We start from the raw sequence: 12,960 nt of genomic DNA, 5'->3' as shown, positions 1-12,960 counted from the left end.
AGCGTCTAATGTTCGTTGTAGTTATTGTAAGAAAGACGGTCACACAATTAAAAACTGTCCAGATCCTAAATGTAAAACTTCTTTGCCTTTTCGGAACCCATTTAACCCTTTTCTTAACTTTAAAGGTAAAACGGATGGTCAGATTAAGCCTGTCTCCCATATCCATTCTGAAAAGCCTGTAAATCTATTTGATGATTTTACTTTTGATGGAACTGTAGCTTTGAACTCTGATGGGGATAAATATAAAGTCAGGATACTTCGGGACACAGGTGCTTCGCAAAGTTTACTATTGAGAAATGCTCTCCCTCATATTGAAGCTAACGTAACTAATGAACATGTTCTCGTGAAAGACCTTTCACAAATATCTAAAGTTCCCCTTGCTAATGTTCATCTTGATTGTGCTATAAAGAAGGGTAATGTGCTGGTAGGCATAAGAGATATTGAATTTCCAGTAAAAGGTGTAACTTTATTATTGGCTAATGACCTTGCAGGACGTTTGGTAGTTCCCAACGTCATTGTAATGGAAAAACCTGTAGGTGTAAACATTGAACCTGATCCTGATTGCTCTGTAAATCCTTCCTGTGTTGTCACTCATAGCCAGAAATCTAGTTCGGATGAATCTAAAGTCACTTCTGTAAATTTTGAAGCACGAAATTTCATGAGTAAAGATAACCTTTTTAAAGCTCAGAAGCACGATAACACTTTAAGTAAGCTTCATGACCAAGCAGTTTCTAGAAGTGAGATTAGCAAATCCCCATGTTTTTACTTTGAATCTGATTTGTTAATGAGGTTTTACCGTTCCCCTAAGAGATCTAGTGAAGACACATGGAGCGAAAAGCGACAAATTGTGCTGCCTCTTTCTGTTAGGAATTCTGTAATGGAAATAGCTCATGATGTCTATGGAGGACATTTAGGAATTCATAAGACCTATTGTAAGATTTTGAATAGTTTCTATTGGCCTAATATGAAAAAAGATGTAGCAGAATTTGTTCGCACTTGTCATGTATGTCAGATATCAGGAAAACCGAACCAGGTAATACCCAAGGCACCTTTACAACCGATCTTAGTCCCTGATGAACCTTTTAGTAAGATAATTATAGATAACGTTGGTCCTTTACCAAAAACCAAGAAAGGTAATCAATACTTGCTCACTTTAATATGTCCTACGACCCGATATCCTATTGCCATCCCTCTTCGTAACATTTCTGCTAAGAACATTGCTAATTCTTTACTGAAAGTTTTCACAAATTTTGGTATCCCAAAGGAAATACAAAGTGATAGAGGTTCGAATTTCACCAGTGACCTTTTTGCCCAGGTACTTAAAGAACTAAATATTAAACAAACTTTGTCTGCTGCCTATCACTCAGAGTCTCAGGGTGCCCTTGAGCATTGGCATCAAACTTTTAAGAGTATGCTTAGGAAATTTTGTGTTGAAAGTCAACTTGAGTGGGATGAGGGCATTGATTTTCTTCTGTTTGCTATCAGGGAAGTTCCCCATGAGTCCCTTGGTTTTTCACCCTACGAGATGTTGTTTGGGAGGTCAGTTAGAGGACCACTTTCAGTAATTAAAGAGGAATGGTTGAACACCCCTTCTGAGTCTAGCCAAACCATTCAACAATATATGAATAAACTTAAAAGCACATTAATGCAGGTTAGGAAAATTGCTGGGGAGAAATTAAGGGGTCAACAAATCTTAATGAAGAGAAACTATGACAAAGCTTGTAAAGTCAGAAAATTTAAACCTAATGACCTTGTGTTAGCCTACCTTCCTGTCCCTGGTTCCCCTCTTAAAGCTAAGTTTTGTGGGCCCTATCCCATCATAAAAAAATGTTAACAATAATACATACATTATCAAAACTCCAGATCGTAGAAAACTCACTCAGATCATTCATGTTAATTTACTTAAGGCTTATCACTCTAGGGAAACTGGAAATGGTTCCAGTGAGACGGTTGTTAATCTTAATTTTAAGGTAGAGACTCCAGGAGAGGACAATTCATTGGAAGACCTTATTGCTTCCTCCATGCCACAAACCAATACTGAGGTTCTAAATAACCTGGATCTATTCCTGAACCACCTCTCTCCTTGGCAGTCACAAGACTTAAAGAATGTAATCTCTAGCCATTCAACTCTCTTTAATGATTTTTCCAGGAAAAGTGATTTGCTGCTACATGACATCGAGCTGGTTCCTGGTACAGCACCCATTCGTCAGCAGTCCTATCGTGTGGGTCCTGAGAAGAAGAGCAAAATGAAGGAGGAAGTCGAATATCTTCTCCGGTATGGTCTAGCAAGACCGAGTAAATCGCCATGGGCTTCACCTTGCATCCTAGTTCCAAAAGAGGACGGTAGCTACAGATTTTGTACAGACTATAGAAAGATTAACAATGTTACCATTAAAGATTCCTACCCTTTGCCACTCATTGATGATTTAATTGATTCAGTAGGACAAGCAAAGTTTGTAACGAAGATAGACCTCTTAAAGGGCTATTATCAGGTAGGATTAACTGAAAAAGCTAAGTTAATATCTGCTTTCATTACACCCTTTGGACTTTTTCAGTACGAGGTCATGCCTTTTGGCCTTACCAACGCCCCATCTACCTTTCACCGCCTTGTAAACTTCATCATCCAAGATTTGGAAGGTGTTTATTGTTACCTTGATGATATAGTAGTCACTGGACAGACTTGGGAAGAACATGGGAATAGGCTCAAGTGTTTGTTCCGTAGGTTAGAAGAGGCTGGATTAACCATAAATCTTAAAAAATCTGTCTTTTGTAAAGCTACTGTTACCTACTTAGGCCACATTGTTGGGGATGGTAATGTTAGACCAAAAACTGCCAATGTAGAAGCTGTTCTAGAGTACCCTGTTCCAACCACCAGAAAGTCCTTACAAAGATTCTTAGGGTTAGCCTCATACTACAGGAGATTCTGCAAGAACTTCTCTTCAGTTGCTGCCCCTTTAACATCCCTAACCAGTACCAAAGTTAAATTCAGTTGGAATGAAGAATGTCAATCCTCTTTCGAAGCCTTAAAGCTGTTTCTGATAAACAACCCTGTTCTTAAATCCCCCGATTTTAAAAAGCCTTTTATCCTTCAAATAGATGCTAGCAATGCGGGAGCTGGAGGGGTGCTACTCCAAGAGTCAGATGGTATACTTCACCCAGTCAGCTACACCTCCACTAAGTTCAAGCATCACCAGAAGTCCTACAGCACCATTGAGAAGGAAGCACTTAGTTTGGTACTCACCCTGCAAAAATATGAATGCTACTTACTAGGTGCTGCTGAGGTACTAGTCTTCACCGACCACAACCCCTTGACCTTCCTCGACAAGATGAAGTCCCACAACCAACGTCTACTACGCTGGTCCATTTATCTGCAGAAGTTCCCTCTACAGATCCGCCACATCAAGGGAACAGAGAACATCATGGCAGATGCCTTATCCCGACTGCCTCCTTAACATGATACCTCCTTCTCCAGTCTAGAGTATCGTCAGACTCTCCTCATTGGCCTCTTTTTCTACGAGCCACTCTGTTGGGCTCGTCTTCTAAGGGGGAGGTGTCACCCATCTGCCAGATTGGCATCTTAATTTTGTATATAGTTGTAATCTTCTTTTATTGTGGGAATGTATACAGTTCTTTCCTGCACCTGTTTTTAACATCCTTGGCTGTGTCTTTAGTTATCCCGTTTTCAGAGTGCTTTTTTTTCCCCGCCTTCTTTTCAGTTTTCTTCGGACCACTTATTTCATGCATAGTTAGTCTCACCTGGTCTTCTACTGTGATAAGTGTCCTATTGGAGTAGCTGTCTTCTTATTCCTCGGTTTTTGTAATGTATTAATGTTCTTTAATATAAGTCTTGAGTGAACCTTAGTGGAATTGGTAACGTGTTTTATATTTGAAATTTAGTATATTAAGGTTATTGATTTTGTTATTTGTGCGGTGCAGGATTGTTTGAGTGTTTTCTGGGTTATTTCGGTAAGAAAGAGATTAACGTAATTATGTAAACTGTTTCATTATTAAAGTGTTGAATTTTGTTCTGTTTTGAAATTAAACCTTTCATTAATTATTTTATGTGACGTATGGAACTTATTATTCTCTGAACCTTGGCCATAAAGTCGTCACATAAATTGGGGGCCTAATCCGGGAAATATCTCTTTTACCATATTGAGGATTCATTCAGTTAAACAATTGTCGCCGCAAATAGTGTTCAATATTTTTAGTTTCACTCAATATTTATTGTAAACATTCTGAATACCTGTTATTAGGGTTAATGATATATACAGTATGTGCGCGCTGTGAAACCATTTTCGTATCATTGGTTATGGACGGTTTGCTCTTTTGGGTAATACCAACACAGTAGTATATTTTTTTCATTTTCGCCCTCACCGAGTCGATGACTCCTCGAGACTCACGAGAGCTATCCGGAAGCTCTTATCCATATTTTGTCCTTATACAATTACAACTACAACTTGTGCAGTCATTTCCCCTGGGTTAGACGATACCAGGATCGCGTAGTTTATACGATAGGTGAGGAATCGTTTAAACCTTTTATTTACTTTATTTTTTCTCTGCGCCGACGTTCAATTTTGTAAGTTGTCATTCAAGTTGTTTGGAGTAAATAACGCTTGTTTAGGACCAACGGGTTATTTCCTTAGTTCCTCCATATCAGCTTGAATCGGGAATGTAAAATTTTTCACTCCCTCGTATACTTTATTACCTTTTGCTTTCGAATCGGGACTGTCCCTTTTCCCTTTTAAACTCTAAAAATAATCGTATTACTTGTAATGTTTGTTTAATTTTGTCGGGAAACTATAAAATCGCTAACATTATAATTTTGTATTGTGGATTGTAATGCAAGTACTTGAATGGCAGCAGGAACGTGTTAATCTATTATAATTGTAAAACAGGAATTCAGTTGTTTACTAAAGGAAGTTTTCTTTAAACTTTAACCATGGCTCAATTTAACGTTCAGAAGTTTGCTGCGGATCCCTCTGCTGAGTTAGCTAGTATCCCAAATGCTAAGAAACTAGAGCTTCTTGAGTTAGCTAGTCATTTGTCAATTGCAACTAGGAGTAGTATGCGGAAGAATGAAATTCGCAACTTGATTCTTGAGCATTATATGCGTGTGGGTGAACTAGGCAGTGAAGCTAGACAATATATAACTCGTGAACCAGCAGTACTAGCCCACGAGCAGCAGTTAGAATATGAGCGCATTTCCCTTGAACACGAGAAACTTGCAGTACAGAAATTAAAATCGGAGAGACAATTTGCGTGGTTGGAGAAACAAGCCGAAGAGAAAAGGTTAGAATCTGAAAGATTAGCGGAAGCTCAAAGGTTAGAATCTGAGAGATTAGCGGAAGCCCAAAGGGTAGAATATGAGAGATCAGCAGAAGCTCAAAGGTTAGAGTCAGAGAGACATATGTCGAAACTTAAATTAGAATTCGAGATAGAGAAAGCTAAACTTCAGTTAGCTTTAGATAGAGAGAAAGAAAAAATGAACTATGAATCTTTGTTAGCACTTAAATTTGAACAGGAAAAAGCAAAGTTTTCTAGAGAGAATAAGGAACATGAAATTTCGCTTTTGGAAGCTCAGGAGAAACCCTTTGATTTAGCAAAAAACATTAAATTGGTTCCCACATTTACAGATTATGATCCTGAAGATTATTTTAAGACATTTGAAGAGACTGCCTTGCATTTGGATTGGCCACGCGATCAGTGGGTTTGGCTATTAAGGCCGAAATTAACTGGGAAAGCTGCGAAAGTTTGTAGACATCTCGAAAATACGACAGATTACCAGAATGTTAAACAAGCAATTTTGGATGCGTTTTCAATCTCTGTCGAGGGATATCGTCAGACCTTTCGTAACAAAACTAAGTTCACAACTCAAACCTATGTAGAATTCGCTTCGGAGAAATTAAGGGAGTTTAGGAAATGGGTAAAATCTGCTGCAGTAAATACTTTTGCTGAATTAGAGAATTTGGTTGTACTTGAAGAGTTTAAACGAAAGCTTCCTTTGAACATTATGATGTATTTAGAGGATAGGGAAGAAAAAGACTTGTTAAAGGCAGCTTCTCTAGCAGACACTTACTCTTTAATACATAAATTTGGCAACAGTAAGAGAACCAACCAGAATGTAAAACCATTTCCAGCTAAAAACTCTGAAACTCTGACTGATATGGCAAAAGCGTCTAATGTTCGTTGTAGTTATTGTAAGAAAGACGGTCACACAATTAAAAACTGTCCAGATCCTAAATGTAAAACTTCTTTGCCTTTTCGGAACCCATTTAACCCTTTTCTTAACTTTAAAGGTAAAACGGATGGTCAGATTAAGCCTGTCTCCCATATCCATTCTGAAAAGCCTGTAAATCTATTTGATGATTTTACTTTTGATGGAACTGTAGCTTTGAACTCTGATGGGGATAAATATAAAGTCAGGATACTTCGGGACACAGGTGCTTCGCAAAGTTTACTATTGAGAAATGCTCTCCCTAATATTGAAGCTAACGTAACTAATGAACATGTTCTCGTGAAAGACCTTTCACAAATATCTAAAGTTCCCCTTGCTAATGTTCATCTTGATTGTCCTATAAAGAAGGGTAATGTGCTGGTAGGCATAAGAGATATTGAATTTCCAGTAAAAGGTGTAACTTTATTATTGGCTAATGACCTTGCAGGACGTTTGGTAGTTCCCAACGTCATTGTAATGGAAAAACCTGTAGGTGTAAACATTGAACCTGATCCTGATTGTTCTGTAAATCCTTCCTGTGTTGTCACTCGTAGCCAGAAATCTAGTTCGGATGAATCTAAAGTCACTTCTGTAAATTTTGAAGCACGAAATTTCATGAGTAGAGATAACCTTATTAAAGCTCAGAAGCACGATAACACTTTAAGTAAGCTTCATGACCAAGCAGTTTCTAGAAGTGAGATTAGCAAATCCCCATGTTTTTACTTTGAATCTGATTTGTTAATGAGGTTTTACCGTTCCCCTAAGAGATCTAGTGAAGACACATGGAGCGAAAAGCGACAAATTGTGCTGCCTCTTTCTGTTAGGAATTCTGTAATGGAAATAGCTCATGATGCCTATGGAGGACATTTAGGAATTCATAAGACCTATTGTAAGATTTTGAATAGTTTCTATTGGCCTAATATGAAAAAAGATGTAGCAGAATTTGTTCGCACTTGTCATGTATGTCAGATATCAGGAAAACCGAACCAGGTAATACCCAAGGCACCTTTACAACCGATCTTAGTCCCTGATGAACCTTTTAGTAAGATAATTATAGATAACGTTGGTCCTTTACCAAAAACCAAGAAAGGTAATCAATACTTGCTCACTTTAATATGTCCTACGACCCGATATCCTATTGCCATCCCTCTTCGTAACATTTCTGCTAAGAACATTGCTAATTCTTTACTGAAAGTTTTCACAAATTTTGGTATCCCAAAGGAAATACAAAGTGATAGAGGTTCGAATTTCACCAGTGACCTTTTTGCCCAGGTACTTAAAGAACTAAATATTAAACAAACTTTGTCTGCTGCCTATCACTCAGAGTCTCAGGGTGCCCTTGAGCGTTGGCATCAAACTTTTAAGAGTATGCTTAGGAAATTTTGTGTTGAAAGTCAACTTGAGTGGGATGAGGGCATTGATTTTCTTCTGTTTGCTATCAGGGAAGTTCCCCATGAGTCCCTTGGTTTTTCACCCTACGAGATGTTGTTTGGGAGGTCAGTTAGAGGACCACTTTCAGTAATTAAAGAGGAATGGTTGAACACCCCTTCTGAGTCTAGCCAAACCATTCAACAATATATGAATAAACTTAAAAGCACATTAATGCAGGTTAGGAAAATTGCTGGGGAGAAATTAAGGGGTCAACAAATCTTAATGAAGAGAAACTATGACAAAGCTTGTAAAGTCAGAAAATTTAAACCTAATGACCTTGTGTTAGCCTACCTTCCTGTCCCTGGTTCCCCTCTTAAAGCTAAGTTTTGTGGGCCCTATCCCATCATAAAAAATGTTAACAATAATACCTACATTATCAAAACTCCAGATCGTAGAAAACTCACTCAGATCATTCATGTTAATTTACTTAAGGCTTATCACTCTAGGGAAACTGGAAATGGTTCCAGTGAGACGGTTGTTAATCTTAATTTTAAGGTAGAGACTCCAGGAGAGGACAATTCATTGGAAGACCTTATTGCTTCCTCCATGCCACAAACCAATACTGAGGCTCTAAATAACCTGGATCTATTCTTGAACCACCTCTCTCCTTGGCAGTCGCAAGACTTAAAGAATGTAATCTCTAGCCATTCAACTCTCTTTAATGATTTTCCCAGGAAAAGTGATTTGCTGCTACATGACATCGAGCTGGTTCCTGGTATAGCACCCATTCGTCAGCAGTCCTATCGTGTGGGTCCTGAGAAGAAGAGCAAAATGAAGGAGGAAGTCGAATATCTTCTCCGGTATGGTCTAGCAAGACCGAGTAAATCGCCATGGGCTTCACCTTGCATCCTAGTTCCAAAAGAGGACGGTAGCTACAGATTTTGTACAGACTGTAGAAAGATTAACAATGTTACCATTAAAGATTCCTACCCTTTGCCACTCATTGATGATTTAATTGATTCAGTAGGACAAGCAAAGTTTGTAACGAAGATAGACCTCTTAAAGGGCTATTATCAGGTAGGATTAACTGAAAAAGCTAAGTTAATATCTGCTTTCATTACACCCTTTGGACTTTTTCAGTATGAGGTCATGCCTTTTGGCCTTACCAACGCCCCATCTACCTTTCACCGCCTTGTAAACTTCATCATCCAAGATTTGGAAGGTGTTTATTGTTACCTTGATGATATAGTAGTCACTGGACAGACTTGGGAAGAACATGGGAATAGGCTCAAGTGTTTGTTCCGTAGGTTAGAAGAGGCTGGATTAACCATAAATCTTAAAAAATCTGTCTTTTGTAAAGCTACTGTTACCTACTTAGGCCACATTGTTGGGGATGGTAATGTTAGACCAAAAACTGCCAATGTAGAAGCTGTTCTAGAGTACCCTGTTCCAACCACCAGAAAGTCCTTACAAAGATTCTTAGGGTTAGCCTCATACTACAGGAGATTCTGCAAGAACTTCTCTTCAGTTGCTGCCCCTTTAACATCCCTAACCAGTACCAAAGTTAAATTCAGTTGGAATGAAGAATGTCAATCCTCTTTCGAAGCCTTAAAGCTGTTTCTGATAAACAACCCTGTTCTTAAATCCCCCGATTTTAAAAAGCCTTTTATCCTTCAAATAGATGCTAGCAATGCGGGAGCTGGAGGGGTGCTACTCCAAGAGTCAGATGGTATACTTCACCTAGTCAGCTACACCTCCACTAAGTTCAAGCATCACCAGAAGTCCTACAGCACCATTGAGAAGGAAGCACTTAGTTTGGTACTCGCCCTGCAAAAATATGAATGCTACTTACTAGGTGCTGCTGAGGTACTAGTCTTCACCGACCACAACCCCTTGACCTTCCTCGACAAGATGAAGTCCCACAACCAACGTCTACTACGCTGGTCCATTTATCTGCAGAAGTTCCCTCTACAGATCCGCCACATCAAGGGAACAGAGAACATCATGGCAGATGCCTTATCCCGACTGCCTCCTTAACATGATACCTCCTTCTCCAGTCTAGAGTATCGTCAGACTCTCCTCATTGGCCTCTTTTTCTACGAGCCACTCTGTTGGGCTCGTCTTCTAAGGGGGAGGTGTCACCCATCTGCCAGATTGGCATCTTAATTTTGTATATAGTTGTAATCTTCTTTTATTGTGGGAATGTATACAGTTCTTTCTTGTACCTGTTTTTAACATCCTTGGCTGTGTCTTTAGTTATCCCGTTTTCAGAGTGCTTTTTTTTCCCCGCCTTCTTTTCAGTTTTCTTCGGACCACTTATTTCATGCATAGTTAGTCTCACCTGGTCCTCTACTGTGATAAGTGTCCTATTGGAGTAGCTGTCTTCTTATTCCTCGGTTTTTGTAATGTATTAATGTTCTTTAATATAAGTCTTGAGTGAACCTTAGTGGAATTGGTAACGTGTTTTATATTTGAAATTTAGTATATTAAGGTTATTGATTTTGTTATTTGTGCGGTGCAGGATTGTTTGAGTGTTTTCTGGGTTATTTCGGTAAGAAAGAGATTAACGTAATTATGTAAACTGTTTCATTATTAAAGTGTTAAATTTTGTTCTGTTTTGAAATTAAACCTTTCATTAATTATTTTATGTGACCTATGGAACTTATTATTCTCTGAACCTTGGCCATAAAGTCGTCACAGGTGTAACATCCCTGCTCTAGGTTAGGTTTTTGGGGAGTTAGTTCTGTGCCTTGCTGAAACTATACCCATGCACCGTTCTCAGACAGGCTGCCTTACTTTAGGCTAGGGAGCGTCCTCCCTTCCTTGGTGGCCGCTTTGGTACAGAGCCTCCTCCATAGAAGACCCTTCTCTTCTCCCCTCTCCACCTATCTCTTGTATGGCCTAGCCTATACTTAGGTTAGTCTATACCCATTTGTCCCCTGTCCTACAACTCCTCTTTAGGGTGGAGTGATAGGGCTACCTTGAGCTCCTGTGTGCAGTCCGCTCTGGTACATATACCCTTCATAGTGTCCTATGGGGTTAGACACTGGAAGCGTTTTGTCCGCAGGGGTTCTCCCCCCACCCCCTCTTGGGTGTTCCCTAGCCCTCCCTTGGGCTACCTTGGCTCCCGGTCCTCTGCGGCCCCTGCTTCTGGGTGATAGGGCTAGCCTTTATCTTGGGTACACCCAATCAGGTGGGATGTCTTGGGGTCTGTGGCTGTACCCCTACATCCCTCCCTCTGTCTCTTTCACTATCCTGGTGCCGGTCCCTGCCGCCTCCCCTGTCGGTGATACCCACCTCCTACCTTGGTGACTTATTCCTTGCCCTCTGGGCCGCCAGTCCTCCGTGTGCCGGGGGACTGTCGCCTCCCGCCGGCGTCCAGCCAATGGCCTTCCCTCTTACCTCATAGCTTCGGTCGTCCGTCCACCGGTCCGGCCCCCGGAGTGCCGGCATCCACTGCCGGCAGTCCGGTTCTACTATAACCATCCTTGTCCCTGTCACCAAGCCGGCAACCTTCGGCTGCCGGAGCCGCCGCTCCCCGCCGGAGTGCCGCCGATGTGCCGGCGGCCACCACCCTGGTATTACCCCTGACTTATATATTTGTCTTCCCTAATGCCAGAAACTCTGCTGGAGCGGCCTCCGGCGTGCCGTCGATCTGCCGGAGCCTTCCGGAGGCGTCAAGGCGACTTGCACCCCTTTCTACTAGTTATCATCTCATGTTGATAGCCCTACATCGCAACCAGATGGTTTGATTACGTAAATGGATAGGTATTATCTTACCGTTCTATTAGTGACCATGCTGTCTTCTTGCATATCACAGATTTCCAGCATGCTGTGTGTATCTTAGCATGGCTGGTTGCCAGAAACCGTTACCCTATGGGATCTTCTACGTTCCCAATTCTAGGGTCTGAGTGGCCTCAGTCCCAGTTTTATATCCTTGGCAATTCCCAATAGAATTCCCACTGCCTTTCTGGCATTCCATGTCGAATTCTGTCCTGTGCCTTCGGTCACAACAAATTGTCTATGGATAAGGTCACGGTAACCAGCCAGGCGGGTTACACGGAGTATGTGTCTATCTCCTTTTCCGCCCATTCTCTGATCATCACACTTAATATTAAGTTAAAGATTAATCATTTAATATTTAACTTTAGAAGAGAAGTCATCCTTATGACTCCCCCATACTCATGTTCTCTTTCTCTTACAGGAGGAGCAAGTGAAGTGCGACCCCGGCTTCTGTGCAGTGAAGCGCCCGCACTTTTATGGGCACACGGCATGTAGGACCCACGCCCCTTGTGCAAACAAGAAAGGTGATCTGAAGTTCTGGGACCCGCAGAACTGTACGGTCTGCCAGGAACGCCTGGTCGAGGCGTTCAATAACCCTCCTTCAGCGGAGGTTAGGGACGCTTCTCAAGAGAAGCTACGCAGATGGGTGCGTGACTTCCAGAAGAACGCCACTGGACCGTACCTTGCCACTGAAGACTTGAGGGCCTTACTGTTCCCAAAGGCATCCCCAGACTCTGTGGTCCCCAAGGATCAGATCCCCACCGTCCAGATCATGGTGGAACCCGATGTTGTCATGGCCCAGTCCATGCACGAGTGTCACCTGGATACCGACAACGCGGAGCGTATGTCGGAAGTTTCGGAGACAACGGAGAGGAACCTTATGGCCGAAGAGTTGGACTATGAGGAGGACCAAGTGGAATACACCGAGTCGGAGCAGGAGGTCGCTCCGCCTTCCACCACCGCCCCAACTCCTACACTGACGGAAGTATCTCTCCCGTCTACCTCCGCCACCCCGGACCTCATCCCAACCGCCCAGGAGATGTTCCCTATGCTCGAAGCCCTTATGGACAAGAAACTCTGTGAGACACACGAGTACATCAGGACCATGGGAAGTTCAAAGGAGCCGAAAAGGATTTCGGTTAAGGACCTCCCGGCATGCTCGCACGCCAACCCCTGGAGGTATGCTGAGCATATGCCCATCGCAACGGGCAGGATCTTCATCAGTGAGAAGGTCGGCTCGGTTGCCCTGGAAGAAGTGGAGTTCTTCCCGAGTTTTGAGGCTTATCCGGACTGTTACATCCGGCTTCGATCCGAACCTGCCTCTAAAGAAGAGACCGAACATAAGGAGGTGATTGTGTTTGATCTCCCGAAGGCCCAGGCTATGCTGGCCAATGTTTTTAAAGTAGGGGTTTTACCTGCTCAAAGCTTCCGGCACTGAGCAAGAAGCACCCTACCTACGTCGCACCCGATGATGCGATCCTCCCCTTCATGGAAAAGGCCTTCGCTGCGGTACACAAGGCAGTGGAAGAAGGGAAACCTTGCCCTGCTCTGGAGGAGTGCAGACCCTTCTCCCTGATTACTCCCCCCGA

General features: G+C 41.9%; 1 protein-coding gene across 1 annotated transcript; it reads left to right on the top strand.

Moving 5' to 3' along the window:
- Positions 1-4,392: 4,392 nt before the first annotated feature.
- Positions 4,393-10,197, top strand: LOC137627649 (uncharacterized). Its single transcript, XM_068358797.1, has 2 exons — positions 4,393-5,325; positions 5,392-10,197. Exons 1-2 carry the CDS (start codon positions 4,943-4,945, stop codon positions 9,623-9,625), a joined length of 4,617 nt encoding a protein of 1,538 aa, XP_068214898.1. The 5' UTR covers positions 4,393-4,942; the 3' UTR covers positions 9,626-10,197.
- The last annotated feature ends 2,763 nt before the right edge of the window (positions 10,198-12,960 follow it).

Source organism: Palaemon carinicauda, chromosome 35 (assembly GCF_036898095.1).
Source record: "Palaemon carinicauda isolate YSFRI2023 chromosome 35, ASM3689809v2, whole genome shotgun sequence".
Taxonomy (NCBI): Eukaryota; Metazoa; Arthropoda; class Malacostraca; order Decapoda; family Palaemonidae; genus Palaemon; species Palaemon carinicauda.
Note: the sequence above shows the minus strand (reverse complement) of the source record. Positions and strands in the feature narration are given on the sequence as shown.